Source organism: Strigops habroptila, chromosome 23, assembly GCF_004027225.2.
Source record: "Strigops habroptila isolate Jane chromosome 23, bStrHab1.2.pri, whole genome shotgun sequence".
In the NCBI taxonomy this organism is placed as follows: domain Eukaryota; kingdom Metazoa; phylum Chordata; class Aves; order Psittaciformes; family Psittacidae; genus Strigops; species Strigops habroptila.
In genome coordinates this window covers 981,571-1,007,941 of record NC_044299.2, presented here as the reverse complement: position 1 = coordinate 1,007,941, position 26,371 = coordinate 981,571, and the positions used below count along the sequence as shown (strand labels likewise).

At 52.9% G+C, this 26,371-nt stretch overlaps 2 protein-coding genes across 5 annotated transcripts in view; both read left to right on the top strand.

Annotated features, from left to right (window-relative positions):
- Positions 1-486: 486 nt before the first annotated feature.
- ATP5MC2 (ATP synthase membrane subunit c locus 2) lies at positions 487-2,935 on the top strand. Of its 2 annotated transcripts, XM_030510709.1 has the most exons (6): positions 531-582; positions 1,492-1,537; positions 1,700-1,768; positions 2,235-2,312; positions 2,464-2,624; positions 2,708-2,935. In XM_030510709.1, the coding sequence occupies exons 3-6, from the start codon at positions 1,730-1,732 to the stop codon at positions 2,820-2,822; spliced, it is 393 nt and encodes a 130-aa protein (XP_030366569.1). In that variant the 5' UTR covers positions 531-582; positions 1,492-1,537; positions 1,700-1,729; the 3' UTR covers positions 2,823-2,935. The 2 variants fall into 2 exon arrangements, with proteins under 2 accessions (XP_030366568.1, XP_030366569.1); XM_030510708.1 differs by lacking the exon at positions 1,492-1,537 and having other exon boundaries at positions 487-582.
- A 471-nt stretch (positions 2,936-3,406) lies between these two features.
- Positions 3,407-26,371, top strand: part of ATF7 (activating transcription factor 7) — a 70,584-nt gene continuing 47,619 nt past the window's right edge. Inside the window, exons 1-2 of one of the 3 annotated variants that reach the window (XM_030510691.1) lie at positions 3,407-3,476; positions 23,604-23,672. In XM_030510691.1, coding sequence (XP_030366551.1) covers positions 23,625-23,672 — 48 coding nt within the window. In that variant the 5' untranslated portion in view covers positions 3,407-3,476; positions 23,604-23,624. Of the gene's footprint in view, positions 3,477-19,501; positions 19,731-23,011; positions 23,028-23,603; positions 23,673-26,371 lie in introns of those variants that run through there. The other 2 variants (XM_030510692.1, XM_030510693.1) reach the window with 2 other exon arrangements.

Sequence of the window (26,371 nt, the reverse complement as noted above, 5' to 3'; positions counted from 1 at the left end):
GTGCAACAGGTACACACACGTGGGAAGGCGCACGTGTCACACGTACACACATGTACGCATATGTGCGCACACACGTGCGCACACAGGTGCACACACGTGTACACACACGTACAGATATATACACACACTAGGCACACACATGTATACACACGTGCACACAATATATACACACGTGTGCGCGCACACACGTGTACACACACGCAGACACACTCACGCACACACATGTAGACACACTTGCGCACACATGGGCACACGCACGTGTACATACATGTACACACACGTACAGACACATGCACACACATGTACATACATGTACACACACGCCCCCCCAATTTCGCCCGCAGAGCCCCTCTTGGCCGCCAGGGGGCGCGGTGCGTGACCCCGCCCCCTCCCTGCGGCGCTACCCCCCCGCCGCCCAGCAGAGGGCGCACAGCCGCGGGGCCCGTTACCTCCCGGCCGACAGGCGGCGCGGCGGGGCGAGCGGCGCTGTGGCCGGCCTCTCACTGATGCTTCCGGGCAGTGCTTCCGCCTGCGCCTGCGCACTCGCTGCCTCCGCGACCCTGCCCGCCGCCGGTGCGCCAGGTGAGGGCCGCGGCCGGGCCCGGGGGGGGGCCTCGGTGGGGACACGGAGGGGGGGGACCCTCGGGGTGGGGACGGGGCATAGAGACCCCCCCCCGGGCCTTGGGGAGGGGCAGGGACGCGCCAGCCCCCACCCCAGGAGGAGCTGGTTGGGGCTGGGGCATCCCCTCACACACTGAGGGTGAGCACCGCGGGCAAGAGTGGCCTTGTTTTGGGGTGACCACCCCCTGTTTTGGGTGACACCCCCTGTTCTGAGGTGACCTGGCCCTAGTTTAGGGTGGGCCCCCCCCGTTTTGAGGTTACAAGCCCCTATTTTGGGGTAATAACCCCCTGTTTTGGGGTGACCAGCCTCTGTTTTGGGGTGTCCCCCTCCTGTTTTGGAGTGAACACCCCCTGTTTTAGGTTGACCACCCCTGTTTTGGGGTGATCACCCCCTGTTTTGGGTTGACCACCCCTGTTTTGGGATGACCCCCCCTGTTTTGGGTTGACCACCTTTGTTCTGGGGTGACCTCCCCCTGTTTTGCGGTGTTCCCCTCCTGTTTTGGGGTGTCCCCCTCCTGTTTTGGGGTGAACACCCCCTGTTTTGGGTTGACCACCCCTGTTTTGGGATGACCCCCACTGTTTTGGGGTGATCCCCACTGTTTTGGGGTGTCCCCCTCCTGCTTTGAGGTGAACACCCCCTGTTCTGGTTTGCCCCCCTCATTTGGGGTGACCCCCCCTATTTTAAGCTCCCCTCCGTTTTGGGGGGCCATTCCCTCACTCTACCTTTTGGGGTGATGCTGGGCTGTGCCCCCCCCATGCTCTACCCTCTCCAGCCCCCCTGTCCTCAGCAAGGGCTGGGGGTCCCCCGGCCATGTCCCCCCCCCCCAGGGCCCAGCGGGTCCCTCAGGCTGCCCCATTCTCTATCCCTAGACAGGGACCAGGAGCCTCCTGATGTCCTGGTACCCCCCCAGGGCAGGTGAGACCCCCCCAGGACCCCCAATTCCTGTACCCCAAAGTGGTGGCACTGAGCCAGGGGCTGTCACAGGAGTGACCAGGGCATGGCCTGCCCCATATGGCTCCCCCCTCCCATGTCCCCCCATGTCCCCTGCCTGCTCCTCACACCCTGTGTCTCTTCCAGCCCTCTCTGTGTGTCCCTCCGTCCCTCACCATGTACGCCTGTGCAAAGTTCCTCTCCACTCCTGCACTAGTGAGTAGCAACAAACCCTCCTTCCCTCTCCCTTCCCACTTTGGGGGGTGACTTGTGACCCCCCTCAGGGACAAGGGGATGAGGTTTGGGGACACCTCTAGCTGGTTTACAGCCGCCCTGGAAGGTGAGTGGAGCCTCACGCTGGTTAAAGATCATTTGCCATCACTCTGTGGTTAGTAATTAGCCACGTGGAGGTGGTTACGGTGCTGGGAGGAAAGCGCCTTTGGGTGCTGGGAGGAAAGCACCTTCGGGTGCTGGCCCCAGGACCCGTTACACCCACTGTGGGGCACCCTGTGGCAGTGGCAGTTCATGCTTTCCCATCTGGGTGCTGCTGGCTCACAGGGTGAGCATGTTTTGGGGGGACCCCAGAGGTGCCAGTGGCGGCTTCAGGGGCCACCCTTGGGTGCTGGGGAGCGTGGGGTGGGACGTCCCCCCCCCCCAATCTGAGGGTGAATGTGCCTTGCAGGTGAGGAGGAGCCCGCGGGTGCTGTGCCAGCCCCTCTCTGCCTCTGTGCTGAGCAGCCCTGAGGCCCGGACGGAGCAGGTAATGTGGCCAGCTTGGACTGGGGGACACTGGGGAGCCACAGGGGTGCTGAGCACTGGTCTTGGGAGGGGTGTGGGGAGGAAACTGGGGCCCTGGGGGTGGTCTGGGGTGAAGTTAATCTCCTTGTCCACCCTCCTGTCACATCCTCCAGGCACAGGTGGGCACCCACCGAGCCATCCAGACGAGCGCAGCCCAGTGGGACATCGACACGGCCGCCAAGTTCATCGGTGCCGGCGCTGCCACCGTGGGGGTGGCTGGTTCCGGCGCCGGCATTGGCACCGTCTTCGGCAGCCTCATCATCGGCTACGCCAGGTCAGGGTGGGGGGCACCGGGGTGGGAATGGGGGGCTCGGGGTTGGGGGGGCTCTGCTGACCGGCCTCTCCTCCCCGCTGCAGGAACCCCTCACTCAAACAGCAGCTTTTCTCTTATGCCATCTTGGGCTTCGCCCTCTCCGAGGCCATGGGGCTCTTCTGCCTTATGGTGGCCTTCCTCATCCTCTTTGCCATGTGATGGAGGTGGTGACGGTGACGGTGACGGAGCCCCGCTGCGCCCGGTGCCCCGGCAGGGAAGAGCCCCGACCCTGCCGCAGGTGGGAGGGGAATAAAGACGGTTTGATAACAGGACCCAGCTCCTCGTGTCTCTTTGGTGTCCCTTGTCACTTGGCCATGGGGGGACTGCACTGCCCTGGGGAGGTGGCAGCGTCCCTGCTGCCACCCTGAGCCCCAAGGGGACGGGGACACCATTAACCCCCGGGGGACAGCGGGGAGCTGTTGGGGCTGTGACCTGGGCTGTCACCTCTGCTTGTCCCTGCCCAGGGGCACCATCTCTTTGGGGACCCCTCAGCCGGGCGCTGGGGTTCGGAGTGTCCCGGTACCGGGGTGTCCCCGTCCCGCTGTCCCCGCGGGTCCCCCCCCGTGGCCCCGCCCTCGGAGGCGTGGTTAGCCCCGCCCCTTCGCGATGAAGCCCCGCCCCTTTTGCGGCGAGGCTCCGCCCCCCGAAGCACCCTCATTGGTCCGGCGCTGTCACCTCCCCTCTGCTCTCGCGAGAGTCTCGCGCTGTGGGGAGGGGCGGCGAGGAGGTGGAGAGAAGAGGGGGGGGGGCCCCAGCGCGAAGAGGCAGCCAGCGCGAGGCCCCGGCGGCGGCGCGGGTCGGCGCTTCCCTCAGGTAACCGGCGGTGCACCGGGCTCGGTAGGGCCGCCCCCGGGGCCGGGATGGCGGCGAGCGGCGCGGTGGCGGCGGCGGCGGAACCCCCCGGGGAGGCTGGTGGGGGGGGGGGGGAGCCCCGGCAGGCCCTTCCCCCCCACAACTCTCCCCGAGTTTTGGTGAGGCGGCCCCTCTGCCTTGCACCGCCTCTTCGCTGATTGACAGCGTCCTCCAGCCAATCGGCTTGCTGCTAGGCTTGGAATGACGGGCGCCGTAGCCAATAGAGGCTGAGAGGGGGGGCCGTGCTGGGGCAAGCCCCGCCCCAAGTGGGCGGGGCTGATGGAGCTAGCGAGGGGCCCGGGCGGTGCCTGAGGGGGGGAACCGGAGGCCTCGGGGGGGGGGGGAAGCCGGGGAATGGGGGGTTTTGGGGGCTGGGGGTGGAGGTGTGGGGGGATCAGCGGGTTATGGGATGCCAGAAGTGTGGGGGGGACAGGAGGGAAGGGGGTCTGGTGGGGGTCTCTGTGGTAGAGCCCTTCGGGGGGGTGATGGGGGATATGTGGGGGCTGGAGGGGTGCAAATAAGGGGGGGTATTGATCGGGGGGTGTCTTGGGGTTTAGAGAGAGAGAAGGGTCTTGTATGGGATTCTGGGGGTGAGCCCTGCAGAGGTATTGGGGGTCTGTGGATGGGGGGGACTTGAGGGGTGGGGGGAGCTCTGGAAGATAAGAGAGAATTGAGGGGGGAGCTTTGGAGGTTGTAGATATGGGACACCCCTCGGTGTGCAGGTCCTGGGGGACCCTGAAGAGACATGGGGTGTGCTGGAGGAGTGATAGATACAGGGACCTCAAGGGTTAGAGGAGCCTTTGGGTGGATCCTGTTGGGGACCCCCTGAGGTGCAGGGGGAACCCCTTTCATTGGGCTCTGCCCTCCTGGGTGAGGAGGGGTTTGGGCTCAGTGACCCTTTTGAGGCAGCTGGGGAGGATCCAGGCCTATGTGTGGGGGCTCCCATTGGCAAGCAGCTGTAGACAGGGTGTAGCGAGGTTGTAGGGTGTAGGCTGGGGTGCGTCTGCAGGGTGTTGGGAGGCTCTCAGCAGGTCATTGACTCCCATGGTACTGTGAGCAAGATGCAAACAGCAGGAATTAGAAGTAGTAGTTCCTTCTCAAGTCCAAACCAGTAGTTAATTCTCACTGGGGCACTTGGAGAGCTCCAACTGATGAGGTTTCACCATGCACTTGCTCACCTGCTGCTGGCACTGTGAAATCTGCTCCAGCTCTGCGAGTGCAGCTGGATTCCACCTCAAAGCTGGGTTGTTCCTACTGCCAGAAGTGCTGCTTTGGAGTCCCTCAGCTAAAGCAAAGAGATCAGCTGGTTCAGGTGTGAGCTGAAGTGTGTGTGACAACAAAACCTCCTTGTTCTGCTCTGCTCTGCCCATTTGCTGCCTCTTCACCGAGCCCCATCGTTATGTTACCTTATGAAGTTATCAGTTTTTCCCCAGCTCAGGTCCCTCTAAAGCCAACAGCTCAGTTTAACATCGAGGAACACAACAAGAAAGTGTCACTAGCACTTCCCTGACCTTCCCAGTTTATTTTGCTTGTGCTTCTGGGGCAGGAACTTTCTGCCACCTGGAGTGATCTGGAAGGATTTGGCTGATTCTTTGCAAACTGCTTTTAAAACAGTGGTGCCTAAACTGCAGCTGGTTCTGGAGAGGAATTCGGCAGTTCTCAACCACGGGCTTTGTTGGATGCTTTTGGATTGGGGGTTTGCTCAGCAGAGCCTAAGAATAACTTCACTGTTTGAACGTGGAGGAGAAGCTTGTGGGAGGTGGATTGAGCAGCCAGATTCCCGTTTGGAAAGTGAGGAGGGTTAACATCCTTGTTCCTCGTTCCCTTAAAGCAAGAGATCATATTCACCTTCGGCGACAGGAGTGGGGTTGTGACTGTTGCCAGCTGCAATCCCTCTGTGGGCTGGACTCCTTGTTTGCTCTTGGTGTTAAAAGCTAACAGCAAAGGTGTGGGTTCAGGGTGGAAACAGCACGTTGGGAATCGGCTTCAGAGGCTCGTAGGGATTCCTGGGCTTCTCTCAGTGTTTCCTTTCTGCTCCTAGAAGCTGCTTGGGAAGGGAGAAGTGGGAGGCTATTTTAGTACCCGATAGACCTCACTGCTTTGAGAGCTTGAACGCGGCCATGAGTTGCCCTAAATACCTGCCAGTGCTTTGCTTCTACCTAAGTGTGGGACGTTAAACACTTCCTCTGCTTTTTGGCACTTGCCTGTCAACCAAACTGTAAAACATCATCACGACCACCTCAGTTACTGCTTAGCCAAACCAGGCCTCCAGTTATTTTAATCTTTCCTTGTAAATCAATCCCTCCAGCTGCTTCACTAGATTTTCCTGAATGCCTTCCAATTTGCCAATATCCTTCTGATACCCATGAGCTTGGAGCTGGCTGTGCTTTGCAGCAGGACTTCCCCTCCCTGCTCTCCCTCTGCTCAGATTAGGAGGAGGAAAAGCTTTACACAAACTTGGTGAACACATTCAACCTCCCACTTGCCATTTGTCTTTTGCTGTAGCTTCACTCTTCCCTGTTGAGGGGGGATTTCTGACCTGAATCTCTACTTATTGCTTGTATTTCTGTTGCCCAAGGTTCCTTAGCGCCCAGTTTTCTCCAGCTTTTCCCACCATATGTATTTTGTGCTCTCATTTCTTTCTCTCTCTGTGTGGTTTATGAAGGTGGCAGGTGAAAATGAACTTGCTCTTGAGCCTTGCTGAGCCCACCTTGGTACGTTGAGTGGTGTTACTCATGGTTGCTGGTTCCTAGTCTGGCTTAACTTGGAAGGACTGTACAATCCATGTGGCAAAACTGGGATGGTGCTGGCCTAGATCCAACCTGTAGGAAACTGGCAAAAATAAAAGGATGTGGCTTAAAACCATCGAACTTCTCATTAATATCTTCATTCCCATCTCTTCCAAACCCCCTTGGAGCCCAACCAGAGGAGACACTGGCTGTGGAGGACGTTCTCAAAGGGGGTTTGTGGATGTGGCATGGGGCAGGCAGGAGATTCCCCTCTCCCATTTGGAATGATGAGGAAGTTTGAGAGAGGAAGTGCAAGTGGGTGGGTGATGGTTGGGAGGAGGAAACCAAATCCTCCTTGGGCTGGTTTCATGTGGTGAGGCAGGCAGGAGGAACTGGCACATCCTCACCCGGAACCAGTCACTGCCTCTTGATGGTGGAACTGTTTTAAACTGGTTTTGACTTTCCCTTCTTTCTTCAACATTCCCAGCACCAAGAATCGAGGCCAGGTCCCCAAAACTGCTCTTCCTTCTGTTGTTTAACACCCAACTATGAGGCGTTTTGAGAGGAAATGTTGGCAGAAGATAGAGCTGAGGACCTGTTGCTTCCTGGAACTTCATTAAGTATTTCTTCCCCCTTTTAATTGAGTTTCTTGGGTTTGGTTTCAAGGAACTTGTAATACAGAGGGTGAACGCTATGTAGGCTGAGCAGGGATGTAAGCCAGGGGCTGAGTTCCCTGGGGAGCTGGAAAAGGGTTTTGTTTTGTGCAGAGGTGTGTAGGAAGCTGCCTATAAAGACTGAAACAAAAGCAAGTTTATAGCCTGGCTTCCTTTGGAGTATAAACCTGAGGGTTTAATCAGCCTTTGCATCACAATAACTGTCACATCTTTCTGTCTGGCTGATGAATTCCTACATAGGAATTCCTGATGAGTTCCACTTGAAGTCGTAGAATCCCAGACTGGTTTGGGATGAAGGGAGCTTAAAGCTCATCCAGGCCCAACCCTCTGCCACGGGCAGGTTAAAGTCATTCCACTTATCCCATCCTTACAGGTCCTTGTCCAAAGCCCCTCTCCAGGTTTCCTGGAGCCCCTTTAGGCACTGGAGCTGCTCTAAGGTCTCTCCTTAAGGAGCCTTCTCTTCTTGAGGCTGAACCAGCCCAGCTCTCAGCTTGTCTTCATAGTCTTTAGCAAATCTCTTAATTCTGCTCCTTCTCTGCTTCTTTGAATCCAAAAAGTCAGGATTTAACCAGTGTGTGGCCACCTTCTGCCAGCAGAAGCACTGGGACAGGAGCCTGAGGCTGTCTCCATGTCCTCAACCCTCCTCCAAGCCGTGCACATGCAGGAGGACAAGCTGCAGGACCAGGCTATGGAGCTTTTTGTGACATTTACTTTTGAAACATGATGAAGTTGGCGCCTCAACCAGCTCCAGCACAGGGTGGTTTCACCCAGGAGAAACCCAGTTTTAATACAGGTTCATGATTTAGCAGAGAGCGATGTTTCTGGCTTGCACCTCTTCCCTCTGAGCCCTTTGCCAAGTTGGCTGGGATGGATTTTCCTGCCTCCACATCCCCCTTTTGCTGCTACAGGTGAGCAGGAGCTGCTGTGCCACATTGGGACAAGCCCAGCTGACAGCAGCCACGTAGTGAAGTTCCCTGCTGGAAGCAATGCATTTTACACCTCAGAGAGGCTTCCAGGATCTGAAGGGGGCTACAAGGATGCTGGAGAGGGACCTTCATCAGGGACTGGAGTGATAGGACAAGGGGTGATGGGTTTAAACTGAAACAGGGGAAGTTCAGGTTGGATAGAAGGAAGAAATTCTTCCCTGTGAGGGTGGTGGGACACTGGAATGGGTTGAAGGGAGAAGGTTTGGGTGCTCCATCCCTGGCAGTGTTCAAGGCCAGGCTGGACACAGGGGCTTGGAGCAACCTGCTCTAGTGGAAGGTGTCCCTGCCCTTGGCAGAAGGTTGGAACTGGATGAGCTTTAAGGTCCCTTCCAACCCAAAGCATTCCATGACTTGGCTCCTGGGGAGCAGCACGGGGACGGGATCAGCTGCCGCTCTCCTGGCAGGAGCAGCCCTTGGGGAGCCTGCAGCACTCTGGAATGCTGCTCCCATGTCCCACCCTGGTGTGAGGGAAGAAAGCAGCGGTGGAGACGTGGTGCCAGCTCTTGCAAGCTGCTTCATGAATAAACAAAGCTCCTCTGCCAGCAACGGGCCGTGCTACCCACTGCAGCTCTGCAGAGCTCTGAGCTCTCTTTGTGAGCCCCAGCTACCGAAAATCCCTGCAAGAGGAGCTCTGCAAAGATGTTTTCCTCCCATTCTCCCAGGGGAAAAAAGGATGTTTCAACTCCTTAAGGATGAAACACAAATTGGTGCTGAGGCGCTGGCACAGGGTGCCCAGAGAAGCTGTGGCTGCCCCAGCCCTGGCAGTGTTCAAGGCCAGGTTGCACACAGGGGCTTGGAGCAACCTGCTTTAGGGGAAGGTGTCCCTGCTTTAAGGTCCCATCCAACCCAAACCACTCTGGGATTCTGTGCCTGGAGTTCCAGAGAGAATAAAGCTGTAGAGTTCCCTTTTCCTTGCTCTTTGGGGATGTGCTGCTCTTAGCAGAGCTCTTGCACAGCTTTTTGTGTGCATTAAGAATGTTTTCGGCCCTGGCTGGTAGAGATCTTGCTCTGAATGCCAGTGTTACTACGTAAAATAATCAGAATAATCATAAAAAGCAGGTTTTCACAGACTTCATTGTGTTCAGGACTTGGCTAAATGCACTTGGCAGCGCTGGGGAATAAGCAATGCCCAAAGGAGTGTATTTCTACCTGTTTAAGGGACTGTACTGAGCTGTCTTATGCCCTTTAACTGTTTCCAAAGCAGACTTGGAGCAGAACCCAGCTTTTGGGGGTTTGTGCCAAAAAGCTCTTGGTGGTGCTGAGTGTGCTGTGAGGAAGGGAACAAATGTGCAGCTCACGAAGCAGTTAATGCTTGCCATCATTTAAAGCAGGCAGTGTTTAAAATAGACCCGTTTCTGCTCGTGTCCAGGGCTGAAGATGCTGGAAAATCCTTCAAAGACTTGAAGGGGAGGTTGAACTGCAGCTGCAGAAGTCGAAGGAGGTTGTGTGCAGGGAGGGAAAGCTTTGCCAACTGAATCCTGCAGTGAAATAGGGAGGTTTCCTTTACCTTGTGCTGCTCTCGTTGCAGTGGGATCTGAAGGGAGGCTCTGGCAGCTCCTGCTCCTTCTGCACTTCCAGCGCTAGGAATAGTGCCTTTATTTTTGTGTTTGGAGTGTTGGTAAAGTCGAGCTGGATGAGGAGATGGGATCCAAAGGCAGATTGTCACCAGGGCTGACAGCACCTGGGTGCCAGGGCTCCTGGAATTAACTGGTGGGTCCTGGAAACTGAAAGCAGAGACTCTGCTGAGCATCCCCCAGCGTGGGGTAGATTTACTGTATGGAAACAGGGCTGAGGAGGTTTATCTACAGCCCCAATGGGATCAGAAGTCTCTACATGGCAGAGACACAACCTGGAGAGTTTATATAAGAGTGAGCATTGCTCATCATCCAGATCCTCGCTCTGACCCAGCCCCGTGCACAGTGAACATGACAAAACGTGATTGTTTGGGGCTTTTGGAACGTGATCCTGAGCGTGTTGGCAGCGTTTTAGTGAGCGACTTTGTTTTCATGGAATCCCAGAGTGGTTTGGGTTGGAAGGGACCTTAGATCCTCCAGCTCCAACCCCCTGCCACGGGCAGGGACACCTTCCGCTAGAGCAGGTTGCTCCAAGCCCCTGTGTCCAACCTGGCCTTGAACACTGCCAGGGGTGGGGCAGCCACAGCTTCTCTGGGCACCCTGTGCCAGCGCCTCAGCACCCTCCCAGGGAAGAGCTTCTGCCTCAGAGCTCATCTCAGTCTCCCCTCTGGCAGGTTAAAGCCATTCCCCTTGTCCTGTCCCTGCATCCCTTGTCCAAAGCCCCTCTCCAGGTTTCCTGGAGCCCCTTTAGGCACTGGAGCTGCTCTAAGGTGTCCCCTTCAGGAGCCTTCTCTTCTCCAGGCTGCCCCAGCCCAGCTCTCTCAGCCTGGCTCCAGAGCAGAGCTGCTCCAGCCCTCGCAGCAGCTCCGGGGCCTCCTCTGGCCTCGCTCCAGCAGCTCCACGTCCCTCTTGTGCTGCTGCCCCAGAGCTGGATCAGGACTGCAGGGGGGGGCTCCCCAGAGTGCAGCAGAGGGGCAGGATCCCCTCCCTGACCTGCTGCTCACGCTCTGGGGGTGCAGCCCAGCACACGGGGGGGTTCTGGGCTCAAGCACACACTGAAGCTGGGTCATGGGGAGCTTCTTGCACCCAACACCCCCAAGTCCTTCTCCTCAGGCTGCTCCATCCCGTCTCCCCCAGCCTGTGGCTGTGCTGGGGATTGCCCTGATGCAATGGTAGGACCTTGCACTTGGCCTTGTTGAGCTCCATGAGGTTTGCATGGTCCCACCTCTCCAGTGTGTCCAGGTCGCTCTGGATCCCATCCCTTCCCTCCAGCATGGTGACCACACCACAAAGCTCAGTGTCATTGGCACACTGGCTGAGGGTGCTCGACCCCACTGTTTTCTGGTGGAGGTGGTGAGAAGCTTCCTGTGGGATGCTCAGTGCTCTTCACGGAATCATGGAATGGTTTGTGTTGGAAGGAACCTTAAAGCTCATCCAGTTCCAACCCACTGCCATGGGCTGGGACACCTTCCACTAGTCCAGGTTGCTCCAAGCCCCATTCATGTGGATGTTCTTCACCTTTCTACCCCACATTGCCTTCTTTTCCTTTGCTTTTGGGAAAACTCTCTTCTTTCCAATGCACAGAGTCCTTCTTTGCATGATCCACCTTTAGGCTGCTGTATCCTTCATCCGTGCAAGATTTCAGGTTGAATTATGTCAGTTATCCAGGAAATCATTGCTGTGTTCAGTGCTAAACCACAATCATTCCAAGGCGGAATGCAGCTTGAGTTAAACAACTCACAATAATGTCCCACATTTCTAGACATTGCTTAACTTTGGAATATTTCTTGCTCCCTTCTGAGTTTAGGGCTCACATATCAAGTAATGACACCGTAAAACGTGTGCGCCTCGGAATGCTAAATAGAGATGGCCAAATAGGATGTAAATAAGAACAAGGTGGGACAAAATATTTCTACTTTATGACCATGCACATGTACAGGAGCTTCAGGTCTCTCTGGCCCCTCTTCCACTGGTGCTATTTTGGTGCCTTTAATTCATTGGCAAGAGGTTATCCATAGGTAGTCGCTTACAGAAGAGCCTCTTCTATGCTCAACTCCACACAGCCTTGACTTTGCTCTTCCCCTCACACCCCATTGAGGGGCAAATGTGCTCAAGCTTGACTTGGGCTCTGATGTCCCATTCTCAGCAGGTTTTTTCCCCCCACTTTAATTGAAACAAAGGCTCTGAAGTGGCTGAATGATTTCAGGCAATGGGACTCTGGTTTCTAGGGCATTCCCTAAGTAAAATAGTGCATTCTCTGTGGCTTGTCATGGCTTTCTTCTCGTTATCTCTCCTCAGGAACAAGCAGTGAGTCTCTTAGGTCCTTCCTTCCTTCCTTAAACTTGAATTATTCCTCTCTCCTGCAGTAGCTCTCTTGCAATATGTTGTCCCTGCTGTGAAGAAGCACAGAGCTGAAGATGTATCACCACTAATGAAGGAGCAACCCAAGAGCTGTAGTGCCAAGATCCAGAGGCTGCCTGCGTGCGTCTTGAAGTGTCTCTTTGCTCTGTGTCGTGCTACAGACTCAAACCTGCTGGGAGCAGCTCCACAAGCATTTCCTACCCCGTGATCTCTGCTTGGAGCCTCTGTGGGCCACAAGGGTTTGGTTGATTGTGGGTTAAAGGAGGAGAGAAAAGCCTTTTGCTTGAGGCTGCTCCATCTAAGTGCTGCTCTGTCTCTGTCAGGGTCTTGCAGGTTAGTCTCAGCCTTGTCCCTTGGTGTAAATGCATTAGGGACAACTGTAGAGCCCATCTTTCCTTCCCAGAAGCTAGGAGGGAAGAACTTTGGCATAGGAGGGGTTGGATGATGATTTAGAGATGGTCTTTCTCCATCTTCTTGCCTGGGGAAGTTGCTGACTTGCTGCTTTATGTTGGCTTGTGTCTCATGTGCATCAAAGGCTTCAAAACCTTTTGGATGGATGCCTTTTCCTAGCAGAAATCTGACACTTGGCACCTAAGGAGAAACCTTGCCTGTGTTAAAGCATGTCTTGCCAAGCTACGGCTGCTTTGGTGGTGCTTGGCAAGGGTAAGTGGAAGGAGGTATTTGAAGAGCAGCAGCTCCTTCTCTGTCAGGAATCTGGCCATGAAAGGAGGAACAGGAGGATGTGTGCTGATAGGGCAATGAAACCTGACCTTCTCCCACCTCAAAACCCCCCAAAGTGCTCACAAGGCACCTGCACAGTGTCCCTCAGGTCGATGTCCCTGAGCAGAAGGACCTCCTGATCTTCTCCTCTGGTGAGACCCCACTTGCAGCACTGTGTGCAGTTCTGGTGTCCCCAACATAAGGAGGACATGGAGCTGTTGGAGCAAGTCCAGAGGAGGCCACGAGGATGAGCAGGAGCAGCTCCTGTATGGAGCCAGGCTGAGAACATTGGGGCTGTTCAGCCTGGAGAAGAGAAGCTGCGTGGAGACCTCAGAGCAGCTTCCAGTGTCTGAAGGGGGCTACAAGGATGCTGGAGAGGGACCTTCATCAGGGCCTGGAGTGATAGGACAAGGGGTGATGGGTTCAAACTGAAACAGGGGAGGTTCAGGTCGAAGATAAGGAAGTTCTCTGTGAGGGTGGTGGGACACTGGAATGGGTTGAAGGGAGAAGGTTTGGATGCTCCATCCCTGGCAGTGTTCAAGGCCAGGGGCTTGGAGCAACCTGCTCTAGTGGAAGGTGTCCCTGCCTGTGGCAGGGGCTTGGAACTGGAGGAGCTTTAAGGTCCTTTCCAACCCAAACCAGTCTGTGATTCCATTTTCCTTCTTTCTGTGGTGCAGAGGCAGCCCCGTGGCTCAGCTGGGGCCCAGCTGTGCTCAGATGACATGAGACTCTTCAACACCTTGCTCCGAAGTCCAAGCAGGAGGCCAGATCTGATCTGGAGGCTGGCCAGTCTGAGGAGCCTCTTGGACAATGGAGCTTCTATAATGGTTTTTCTCCTCCTAATGGCACTTTTTGTTATGGTAACAGTCAACTCCCGACTGTTTATAAGAGGGTTATAAACAGTGGAAGTCGTGTGGTTGGGAGGACTGGTGGGAGCTGGGCTGGGAGAAGCCTTCTGCTGGCTGGAGCTCTCAGGCAAGGGGGGTTCTTGCTTTCACTGCAGGGGAAAAGCTTTTCTGGCCTCACTGAAGCCTCTCATAGCTGATGTGCTGCTTTGGACCCGGGTTTTAAGGCCCTTGCAAGGGAGAAGTGAGGGTGTAGCACATCTCTGATGTATTCCAGCTCTTTAGGGATGCTCTTGTGGAAAGGAGATCCTCTCCAAGCTTGGGAGCAGTGCTGAACACCCAGGAAGGTACAGTCAGATGGTAAAAGGTTTGGACTTTGCTTTCACCCTGTGCTGTAGGTTAACTTGTAATGACTTGTTAAATACTGTCTGTCTCTTGGAGATTTACTTTCAAGCCAGTTCCTTGCCAATATTCCAGTTTATACAGTTGGGATTGCTTTATCAAGCTTATAAAGCAGAAGGGTGTTATGCCTCTAAAGCAGATTTTATAGCGCTGGCTTTTGGCCTTCTTTCCCAGATGACAATTTTAAGCTCTCTTGTAGCTTTCTGGTTACAAAGCAAACATTCTCCCTCCTTCCTTCACACCCCAAAATAACTTCAAAGGCAAAGCCTAGGACTAACAGCAGCCTGCGCTCAGCTCCGTGGTGGCCTCTCCTTGTAAAACTTAACACCTTTTGCAATGGCTTTGGGTGTATAATAGCTGCTGGTAGTCAGATGGAGCTCTGGGCACCCAAAGGTGCAGAACAGGCTCTGTTCCGAAGTCCCTGCAGGCACCTAATTTAGTTGGGAGAGTCACCAGTGGAAATGAGGTGCCGAATTGACTTCACAAAGCACCTAGAAGCAGGTTGGGCACCGAGCCCTGTGTCTTGGAGAACAAACCCTGCCGTAAGGAAGCCTGAATGTTCAAGTGACTTGTGTTTTTGGGTGGGTTTTCTTAAGGAAGACCTTGCTATGTTTGGTTTTATCCCACTTTCGGATGGATTAGGATGCTCTGCAGCAGCACTGCAGTGTCCCACATTAATCCAGGGGAGCAAAGGCAACTCCAACACTAAACCCCAGCCTGATGCTGGGTCCCCTCCTGCCTTTTCTGGGTGCTGCTCCCAGCTCATTCAAAGCACCATGTGCTGAATATTCATGGAGCTGGTCAGGAAGCTGGAGGCAGAGCTGTTAATGGCTGCACTTAGACAAATAATAAAGAGCCTTTCCTGGAACACTCTCAAAGCAACATGTTTCCTTCCTTGCATTTTAGTGGCAAATCTCAGACTATTTTTGCGAGCTTGGGGCAGTGCCTTGTGCTTCCTTCTCTTTTTTTGGCTAGCAGGGTGGAAATGGCTGTCAGCCTGACTGCCTTTCCCTTCTACTTCCCAAAAAGCAGTTTGGGGTTTGATTGAATCCAACCTCGCTTCCCATTCCAGCTCCCAGTGGCTATTCCACACTCTGCCTGGAGTCTGCCTGTGCTCCTGCGTCTTCTCCTGTAGTCAGATGTATTCCACAGCACGGATTCTGTGCAGCCATCTATAATGAGCTAATTTATTGTGGGTTTATCTCCTTTTCCCAGTAGCAGGGTCCTTGGGGCTTGGGCTGGTGTCTTGAGCACCATTTGTGTGTGAATAGGCTTGTTTGTATTGCGGCTCGGGTTGTTAATGCTCCTGGCATGGCTCCCAGGTCTCACCCAAGTTATCCAAATGGAGCTGGGATGGCCTTGCCACTCATTAGTCTCCCGGAATGAATCCCATGGAGCTCAGTCTCATCAAAAGTTAACTCCTAGCTCTGTTTTACCTTCTTTTTTGCATGAAAGTGCTGAAGTAGAAGTACTGAGGAGCACAGTGAGTGGATCAAGGAGAAAGAGCTCTGCCTGCCATAGGTGTAGCAGCACCCAGGTGACAAAGACTTCTCTCTTTTGGGGGATCATTCTAAGAACACTATTCCTGACCCAGTTCTGCCTCTCCTCCTGCTGCCTGCTGAGTGCTGGAGTTTCCCTATGGAAGTCACAGCCCTCCCTGGATCCTCCACCCCTCTTAAACTCTTTGCCCTATTCAATACCCTGGGACAATTGCAATCAGGTTCTCTATTGCCTGTTGCTTAAAGACATCTTACCTTTAGCTGCACCTTGGCTTGGGCTTGTTCCTGCAAGCCTGAGGCTGGTGTCTGTGATGGGTTTTACACCTGATTGTGAAGGGTACTTCATAAACCAGTTGTAATGTGTTGCCAGTACGTGTCCTGTGGTGATACGGGATGGGGCAGATGCACCGAACCATCTGGGGATCCTCTTTTTGCTTGCAGAAGGTGTTGCCCATCCCAGATGAACTCCCTCATCCTACAGCCCCTGGTAAGGGCCCTTTTGGGGTGCTGGGTGCTGCAGTTACCATGGTGGTGGCATTGATCCTGACACTGAGACACCACTGCAGTTATCCTGGGTGACTTGCTTGCTTTTCCTCACCACCTCCTCTTCCATCCTGCCATAACTCTGGGCAGACACATAAAACTGAGGCTGAAATTCCCTAAAATGCCCCTTTTCACAATTGGGTGTTCTTTGGGAGGCTGAAAATCAGGAGGGGGAAACGAGGAGCCTGTTTGTTTCTGCCCCTATCACTGACACCCTTAACTTGCAGTCAGTTCCCAGGGCAGGTCCTTTCTCTTCATGTCCCCATCTCTAGCACTTTTCTTTCTTCTAACCCATTTTGCAGCTCATCCTTCACTCAGGTCCTCCCAGGCAAGTAAATCTTAGCAAGAGAGAAGATGTCAGTCAGCAGAACATGCAGTTTGCTTTGGTTTTCTGTTCTTCTTTAAACCTATTTTTAGGAGGTTGCTCTGCAGCTCCCTGGGGTTTGTCTCATGGTTGGTGCAACCTCGAGCTTTAATTTTGTGGTCATATTAATGTAAAGTTATGGTTTATTCCCATAAATCCTAAGGCTAACATGTGCTTGTACTGGTGTACCAGTAAGTGTGCTCGTGCTGGAGGTGGAACCTGCTCTGGCAACGTGAAGCAGAACAAGTTTAGCTTATGCCCAAGTGTTCAAAGGGATGTGAAGTATTTCAGCTTCTCCTGCAAGGCACAGGGACAGGAGTGTCAGGCACCAGCATTCCTGCAGCAACAACAGTCACATGCAAGTACAATAGAGCCTTATTTTTAGAGCATTTTTCATACCAGCTTTATCCCCCAACGTTCAGCAGAGTTAATGGCCTGGGAGTGTCATAGAACCACAGCTGGGTTTGGGATGAAGGGAGCTTAAAGCTCCTCCAGCTCCAAGCCCTGCCCCGGGCAGGGACACCTTCCACTAGAGCAGGTTGCTCCAAGCCCCTGTGTCCAACCTGGCCTTGAACACTGCCAGGGATGGGGCAGCCACAGCTTCTCTGGGCACCCTGTGCCAGCGCCTCAGCACCCTCACAGGGAAGAGCTTCTGCCTCAGAGCTCATCTCAGTGTCCCCTCTGGCAGGTTAAAGCCATTCCCCCTTGTCCTGTCCAAAGTCCCTCTCCAGCTTTCTTGTTATTCCTCTTCCTAACGCTTTCTTCCAGCTTAACATTGAAGTTTAAGGAAAACTCTGTGGTTTTTTCATAGGGTTTGAGGTAATCTAGAAGAAACAGTGCTTTCCAGTTGGTGGGAGCTGTGAGGGTGCCAGTTCTGGGTGCAGGAGATGTGAGGCCACCATCATCTGGACATAGGAGGGTAAGAGCCCCAGCAGCATCCTCAGAGGGGATGAGGTGCCAGTTGCTTGTGACTTTGGCAGAGCAGGAGAAGCCTGACTCAGAGTTCAAAGCTTGGCTTGAGGCTGCTCCAGACCTCAGCTACTTGTCAGGAATTCAGCTGGAACAGTCTGTAAGAGCTTCAGCAGCACAAACCCCACATCTCTTGTACCTGCATCCTGACGGGTGTAGTGTACCTACACTGGGGTGTAAGATACTTATGGTAACATGGAAGTGTGGCTGTGGCTAACTTCCTAAAGACAATGAAGAGTCTGACTGTGGCCCTTCGTGTGGCATCACACTGCCAACCATAACCCTGACTTGTCCTGTGGCTATGGGCATATCTCAGAAGCCAAACCAGTGCATTTGGAAGGATAAGGAGCATCTTGGATTGAAAAGATCCCTAAATGTGCTTTCAAAAAGGCATTTCCTGCTTCTCGTGTCTCTTCCTAAACTGTTTCCAAATTGAAGTTTGTCAAATGGGTTCCATGAGGTGCCAACACACTTCCTGGGGGAAATCCTGTTCAGGAAGGCTGCTCTTTCATTGCTGCTGTTGATGCATGTAATATGTCTAATTCCTTTTAAGGGACTTAAAATATTACCCCTAGGTGTCTGTCTAGACTGGGATAATGGGCTTAGTTTTTTCTTAATGGCTTAGTTAACATGCTTTGGGACCACTTCAGTTTATGGACTGATGCACCAGGGGGACAGTAGCATATGGGCTGGCTTGAATAGCTGCAGGAAGAATGAAACTTGGAAATAAGGGGAAATTTTGGTTCTTGAGGTAAGTAAAATCAGTTCTCCCCAGCTCAGGCAAGTTCTTCATCACAAATAGAGGATCTGATGAGCAGCTCCTTTTGGATGAGAAGAGCTTCTGCCTCTCCTCTGGCAGGTTAAAGCCATTCCCCTTGTCCTGTCCCTCCATCCCTTGTCCAAAGCCCCTCTCCAGGTTTCTTGTAGCCCCTTTAGGCACTGGAGCTGCTCTAAGGTCTCCCCTTCAGGAGCCTTCTCTTCTCCAGGCTGCCCCAGCCCAGCTCTCTCAGCCTGGCTCCAGAGCAGAGCTGCTCCAGCTTGCAGCATCTTCACAGCCTGTAGGTCTCAATGTCCATCACAGAGGTGAATTGCCACCTTCTTTGTCCCCGAGCTCTGGTGCTCAGGTTCTGCCTGTGATAGATTTTTTTCATTCCACGGTTCTAAAGGGATTTCCTGTGGTTTCACTTGTGCAGGTGCTAATTTGGCAGTTTGATTTGTTTTCGAGGGGTTTCTGCTTTAATTCTCCTGACTCTTCCCAAGGGAATTCCTGCCGCAGGTTGCCGGTGGGGTTGCTGACGGGATGATTTATTCAGCAATCTGCAGCATGTTTGGTGTATTGCACGCAGAATTGATGTGGCATCTGCACCACCACGGGCACACTCTTGACCCACATTTTCCAAAGCCTCAATGTAGATTGTCTCCAGTTCTTGCTTCATCCGAGCAGTAATCATCTCCAAAACAGCATCTTGTAGTTCTTTTGCAGGGATGGAGCTGGGAAGACATCTTGGGTGAACATCTCTGGGGCTCTGCCTTGCTTTGTGTGCAGAATCGTATCATACATCCTGGAATGGTTTGGGTTGAAGGGACCTTAAAGCTCATCCAGTTCCAACCCCCTGCCACGGGCAGGGACACCTTCCATAGAGCACGTTGCTCCAAGCCCCTGTGTCCAACCTGGCCTTGAACACTGCCAGGGGTGGGGCAGCCACAGCTTCTCTGGGCACCCTGTGCCAGCGCCTCAGCACCCTCCCAGGGAAGAGCTTCTGCCTCAGAGCTCATCTCAATCTCCCCTCTGGCAGGTTAAAGCCATTCCCCTTGTCCTGTCCCTCCAGGCCCTTGTCCAAAGCCCCTCTCCAGGTTTCCTGGAGCCCCTTTAGGCACTGGAGCTGCTCTAAGGTGTCCCCTTCAGGAGCCTTCTCTTCTCCAGGCTGCCCCAGCCCAGCTCTCTCAGCCTGGCTCCAGAGCAGAGCTGCTCCAGCCCTCGCAGCAGCTCCGGGGCCTCCTCTGGCCTCGCTCCAGCAGCTCCACGTCCCTCTTGTGCTGTTGCCCCAGAGCTGGATCAGGACTGCAGGGGGGGTCTCCCCAGAGCACAGCAGAGGGGCAGGATCCCCTCCCTTGACCTGCTGCTCACGCTCTGGGGGTGCAGCCCAGCACACGGGGGGGTTCTGGGCTCAAGCACACACTGAAGCTGGGTCATGGGGAGCTTCTCAACATGAGAAGAGCCCCTTGTCTCCTGGACGCTATCACAACACGTTCCTCCTGTGTCAGCTCAGTGTCAGCCCAGCATCCTGGTATGCACTGAACTGCTCCACGTAATGTTTCTCATTTATCTCTATGCTAGCACTAGGAAGAGACGATGTCCCAACAAATCAAGGAGGAGATTAACTTCAGGAAGAAGCTGTCATAGCTCTGTTAGCGCTGACACGCTGGATTAGCAGTGCTGCACAACTGGTCAAGTGTGGCCTTTGGCTGGGCTCTGCTTGTGCCTCTTCACAACCATCCCCTTGTGATGCTGCAGTTGCTTTGGTGAGGAGTTAAAGCTGCGGTTGAAGGTGGGACTGAGATCCAGAGCAGAGCAGGCGCTCTCTTGGATGCAAAGCTCATGTTTATTCTGTTTTCCCTCATGCTGTGCCTGCTCCAGAGGAGTTGCTCCCGTCGAGAGCACTGCTCTATACAAGTAGGCTTCAGGAAATCTGTACTCTTAAATACCCTGCGCAAGCTCCAAGGGGTGCCTGATTATCAGCACAACACACACTTGAGACTGCTGTGAAGTGTGGCTTCAGCTTTCCTTCTTTTACAGCCAGCCTAGAGGTTGTTTGCATGAGTTAATAAGGCAAAAGAGACAGAAAACACACACAGGCTCTTGGAGCACAATGTATTTGGGTTGAAAATGGCTTTTCAGCTCTCCCTGAGACAGCAGCAGCTTGTCAGAGCCGTGCTGACAGAACTTGGAAGCACGCTTCAGTAATCTGTCTGCATTTCTTCCCTTCACCTTGCTGTTCCCAACATGCTGAAACTCATCAAAGCAGTGAAATACTGTCCCGCCGCTGCAGGAAGAGGAATGGGAACGTGCTCCCAGTATCCAATCAGCTGCTTATTCTGCCTGTTCTTCAGAATAGAATTTATTGAAGCAATTTATCCTGCCTAAATGTGACATAAATCTGAGCACATGTATGTACATACCAGGCATAGGTGGTAGTGAATGAGCAGCTAAATCTTGCTTTAAGGAAGGAGCGCATCCTCCTCATGCTTTGCAAGATCAAGTCAAACTGAGGGGTTTGCAGTGGGTTGCTCTTGGGTTTTAACAGAGCTGCTTGTTAGGAGCTCAGAAGGCACATGCAGGCAGCCTTGGTTGGTTGTCCTGCTCTCTGTTTCAGGTGGTGTTATCAAAGCATTGGGCTGGCAGCTCATCTGGTCCCTGTATTCCTCAACTAGCTTTTATATGCATTGGAAGCATAAAATAGAATCAACCAGGTTGGAAAAGAGCTTTAAGCTCATCAAGTCCAACCATTCCCCAGCACTGCCAAGGCCACCACTAACCCATGGCACTGAGGGCCTCATCTACACCGTGTGTGAACACTTCCAGTGATGGTGACTCCAGCACTGCCCTGGGCAGCCTGTTCCAATGCCTGAGCACCCTTTGGGGAAGGAATTGTTCCTAATCTCCATCTAAATGTCCCCTGGTGCAGCTTGAGGCTGTTCCCTCTTGTCCCATCCCTTGGGATTAGAGACCAGCCCCCTCCTGGCTCCATCCTCCTGTCAGGTAGTTGTAGAGAGTGATAAGGTCTCCCCTCAATAGGAGGTAGAGAGACCCTGAGGTTCTTCATGCTGGGGAAGGCTTGGGCTGCTTGAGGAAGGGCAGATCCCTGACCTGTGTAATTAAGGCAGCACAGGGTTGGCTGCCCTGTGAGATCCAGCCCTCTCCCTCTGTTATAATTACTCTGCTTGTTTAACAATAAGATTTGTTTGTTGCTGGAATAAGCACATCCCCAACCTCATCCCACGCACCCGAGTTTAAATACAGGAGGGTGATTTAAGCACTCTTCAAACACTTCCAGCACTGGCCTGACTTTGACAGCACGAGGCATTGTAGCTGTCCTTTAAAGTTTTGTGCCTTTGCTGCTCTCAGCACCGTGGCTCTTAACCTGGAGCTGCTTCATCATAGAGTCATGGAATGGTTTGGGTTGGAAGGGACCTTAAAGCTCTTCCAGCGCCTCAGCACCCTCACAGGGAAGAACTTCTGCCTAAGAGCTCATCTCAGTGTCCCCTCTGGCAGGTTAAAGCCATTCCCCTTGTCCTGTCCCTACATCCCTTGTCCAAAGCCCCTCTCCAGGTTTCCTGTAGCCCCTTTAGGCACTGGAGCTGCTCTAAGGCCTCGGGTTGGATATAAGGAGGAAGTTCTTCCCTATGAGGGTGCTGAGGCGCTGGCACAGGGTGCCCAGAGAAGCTGTGGCTGCCCCATCCCTGGCAGTGTTCAAGGCCAGGTTGGACACAGGGGCTTGGAGCAACCTGCTCTAGTGGAAGGTGTCCCTGCCCGTGGCAGGGGGCTGAAACTAGATGATCATAAGGTCCCTCCCAACCCAAACCAGGCTGGAATTCTATGTTCCTGGCCACCTTTATTGCCTTTATCCTTACCCTTCTCCTATGCAAGGGAACGTTTTGGCCGCTCGCCTGTTCCGTTTGCGAGAGGGCTTTTTATCCTTTGTGAGCTCATGTTTGCATAGGCCCTGGAGTTTTGCTTAGTAAATCCAAACACAGGCCAGGGTTGTGGAGATCTCTCCCCTTCTTGCAGGAGAAGAACTGGCAGCTACTTACTCACGGCTTTTGCTTGTTGCTTTGTGTGCTGCGGCCGAGCCAGCGCTCGGGGAGGGGAATTCCCCCCCTTGTAGCCACCCTTTAGCACATGGTAATACAAGAATAATCTTGTTTTCATATTAAGCACTAAGTGATGTCTGTGTCTCTTCAATCCAAGCAAAAGGAGAGCGTTTGCTGTCCCTCAGCATTCCCCCTCTGCTGCTCCGTCGCATTCTTGGAGCACTTTCTCATATAGCTCCTAAAAATAACAGCCCTCCCCACCCTCTCGCGCTGCTCGGTGCGTGTGTGACTGGTTAGAAAGGCAAAAAGGGACCTCAAAAGAGCTTGTGTCTTCGTGGCCACGTTCTGGTTTCGGTTCTGCTCTTGCCTGCAGCGAGCTGACATGTGTCACCGAAGCCAAGTGCCAAGGAAGAGATGCTGGAAGCAATATGAAGAGCCGGAACGTGTTCGCAGAGTCAACCCCCTGAAGAGAAAGCATTTGCTTTGTTATGGCTTTTTAAAATCCTGCTATAAAGAGAGCAGTGGGTGGGGGCAGCAGCATTTCTGGAGGTGGAGGTGGGGGGGTGACTTTATTTACTCTTGATTTCTTATTAATAAGGACAGCTTCACTTGTAGCATAATAGGAGTGAGTGTTTTGTTATCCTTGGCTATAAGCTGTGATAAACTACCCCTGCCATCAGCCTTGTAGTTTACCCACTAGGGAGCCAGATTATTGCCTTGTAAACCAGAGCACCACTCCTATAATCCCTTAATTAATTAAATGACAAATTTTAGTTCTCTCCCATTGAAAATATAACTTGTACATAGAGAGGACTTGGATTTATTTCATCGCTTCACGCTCAGGCTTTTCTTTTTCCCCCCCTCTGTAGATTGTCTTTGCTTCTGTGTCTGTGCTTTCCTCAGTGCCTCCATCTGGGGGGTGTTGCAGAGGTCTTTGCCATGCAGGGTGGTCCTGTGCTGGAGCAGAGCAGCTTCTAGTATCTGAAGGGGGCTACAAGGATGCTGGAGAGGGACCTTCATCAGGGACTGGAGCGGTAGGACAAGGGGTGATGGGTTCAAGCTGAAACAGGGGAGATTTAGGTTAGATGTAAGGAAGAAGTTCTTCCCTGTGAGGGTGGTGGGACACTGGAACGGGTTGAAGGGAGAGGCTGTGGCTGCCCCATCTCTGGCAGTGTTCAAGGCCAGGTTGGACACAGGGGCTTGGAGCAACCTGCTCTAGTGGAAGGTGTCCCTGCCCGTGGCAGGAGGTTAGAACTGGATGATCTTAAGGCCCTTTCCAACCTAAACCATTCTATGAGCGTCATCCTCAAGTTGCAGGTGGTGACACTGGCATGCACAAAAGTCCTTTGACCCTCTGGAAAGTCGATGTTGGGCCTTGGTGGGATCCCAGGCATGGAAAACTCCAGCTCCTTTCTCCAGCTGGGTCCTCCAAAGTCTAATTTAAGCTTGGCTTGGATGAATTCCTCTTCCCCAGTTGTGTCTTGGGCGTGCGGAATCCTCCTTCCCTGCAACACTGATCAATGCCCAACCTGCAAAGAGCAGCTTCTGCTCTTGGTATTTGAATGTCGGGAGCTTATTTAACAATTTCCTCTTCTCTTTTCTCTCCCCAGCTTGACCCAGCTGCATGAAATATGGGTGACGACAGGCCGTTTGTGTGCAATGCCCCCGGCTGCGGACAGGTATGCTTCCAGTGTGCTTTATTGGGAACGTGGTGGTGTGAATCAAAGTGGCTGTTTTATCACTCAGGCAAAGAGTTTAAAGCCGGTGTTTTACGTGAGCACTGGAGGTAATCAGATCAGAGGATTTGCAGTGTGTAAATCCAGGTTATGAGCAAGTGCACTCCAAAGTAATGAAACCTGCCTTGCTTTAGGGGGTATTGGTATTCCACTGGTGTTTCCCACACAGCCCAGAGAGAACCCTCATCTCCTCTTAATGGTTGTTGGGAGTGTTCCTCAGCTTCTCTCAAGGCTGTTGAAGCAAAGGACACAATCAGCTCTGTCGGGATGCGTTTGCTGCTGTCGCATATTCCTTAAAGCAGCTGAGAATGTGACACTTGATGGTTCGTGTTATGTGAACCCCAAACTGCTGGAGTCTATTTTGGGCTTGCAAAAAGAGAAGAGACCCATTGTGAATTTGTTCTCTATGGACAACGTGCTGGAGTTGGGTATGGCCTTGCAAAACTTCTCCTTGCTTTCCTAGGGCAAAGCTTGGTGCTTGGAATGAGCCCCATCCCCTTTTCCACCCCACAACGAGGAAAGCACCTCTCCATTGCGTTTGGGTTTGCATTCCCAAAGCTGAATTTAGGGTGTTTCTGGTGCTTGGTGGCAGCTCACACACTGTTAATGGGAGGAACAGGGTGGGTTGTGCAATTAATGTGGGGACTGTTTTAATGGGAGCTCTTCGAACATGGAGCTTCTGTGGTGGGACAGCCCTGTGCGAAGCACAGCAAGAACTGGATTTGTCCCTTCTAAAGCAGTGAACATCCAAGTGCCAAGATGCCTTTTGTGGGGCGGGGATTGTGGCTTTTAATTAGGTATTAAGTGATGTGCACACACTTTGTTTTCCTGGCTGCAGCCATGGGATGTCAGCTTGCCAAGTGATTATGCTGGGATGCGTTTGGGAGCTCTAACCCATCCCTGGGTACTCACCCATCGTCATCCCCGCTTAGTTCTTTGGTGTATTTAATATCTTAATACCTCTTGTGGGGCTCTCAATTGAGATGAAAGAGAATTCTGCATCCCCAGGGCACATCCTTTTGAGCCTGCATGTGGATTCTGTGCCATGTTTATTCTTAGAGCACAGAAATGGGGCCAAAATCTCATCTGGTAACTCTTGGAGACTGGGGTTCTGTAATAATACACTGTTAAATCTCAGCTCTTTGGCCATTCTAAGTCCAGCCTCATCTGAAGCCTTTCCCATCCACTTGCAGGTGATCTTCCTCTTTCTTTCTTTCTTTTTTTTTTCTGTTGGGGAGGCTGCTTTTTATCTTGTACTTCTTTGGCTGTGAAATTGTGCAAGTCATTTCTAAAATGTATGAGCTGTATTTGAGCACTTAATGGTGTGAGCACTTCAATCATACAACCTTCAGCTCGGATTCAAACACGCAATTAAGGCAAACAACACTGTATTTAAATTTAATCTCCCCCAATCTCCCACAAATGACAGATAAAGGTGGTTGCTTCCTCCTTGTGCTGTTCCAGACTGCTGCTTATGGGTAATTCTGCCAATTCTTCATGTTAATATTGAAATGTTAGAATCGGGGTAATTCAGAGCACGATGATTCATGGGGATCCAACCTGACCTCGTGCACAGCTTCCTAGAACGTCCTTCACTACCTGCTCAAAGCAGAGCATTAAATAGTGATGATCCAAACTTGATGGAAAAGATTTCCAGTGATGGGAAATTCACCGCAGCCCTTGGTTAAGTTGTTCTAATAGTTAATTCCTCTCGCTGGTAAGGAAAAATGCTGCCTTATTCCCTGGTTAAACCTGTTCAGCTGCAGCTTCCACGCTGTGGGTCTGGTTCACTTTGGTTTGTTAGACAGAAGATCTTTCCTATTGCATTTGTGATGCCTGTAGGTGTGCACTGACTAATTCATCCCTTAACTCCTTTGGACTAAACACATGGTGCTCCGAGCCTCTCCTTGTAAGTCCTAGTGTCTTCCATGCATTATTTCATCCTCTTTTCTGTGCACAGCTTCACCCTGAAGGTTTTTAAGAGCCTTCCCAAATCCTGCTCACCTCTAACACGCAGCAGTACCTCTGCAGGAGCTCAGTGGTACCCAAACCCATCATCAGCTAAAATTAACACTGGATGAGCTGTGCTTTCTGGGGCAAGTGGAGTAAGATTGGGTGGTTGTGCTGAGCTGAGCACACGGGGGGTGCAATGGGTAAGCTTTGGATCTTAAAATGAATGGGAATTTGAAGCTGGGGGGCTGATGGTGCCCAGCAGCTGCCTGCAGGGCTCAGCCTCCAAAGCACGTGCTGCATTGTTTCCCCAGCAGCTTGTGCTGCCTTTTGGCACTAAACCCTGGCCCCTTGAGAAGCCCCATCAGAAACAGCTTCTCTGTGGGGATTCTTGTTAAAGTGAAGCCTTAACAGGGGTCAGAGGAGGCTGCACCTCTCTCTGTTCATTCCCTCCTTCCCAAAGATCCAGACCTTTGGCTTCAAACATTGCTCTGTGTCATCTGCCACAGAAACATCCTGACTTCCCGCAGGTGCTGGTGCCTGTGGCTCCTGTCAGACTCCGGGTGATCCAGAGTTTTGAGCTTTCTGGAAGGGAATCTGGTGTTGTTTCACCCGGGCACACAGATGCACACCCAAACATCCCGTGTTCCTGCTTACAGCACGGGAAGCTTTTCCCAGCTCAAAACCCAGGC

Bases quoted from the DNA above. Each gene is read 5' to 3' on its own strand.
- ATP5MC2 (XM_030510708.1), top strand. From the start codon at position 1,730: ATGTACGCCTGTGCAAAGTTCCTCTCCACTCCTGCACTA. The intron at 2,313-2,463 runs GTAATGTGGCCA...CACATCCTCCAG, and splicing joins CTGAGGCCCGGACGGAGCAG to GCACAGGTGGGCACCCACCG. The intron at 2,625-2,707 runs GTCAGGGTGGGG...TCCCCGCTGCAG, and splicing joins CTCATCATCGGCTACGCCAG to GAACCCCTCACTCAAACAGC.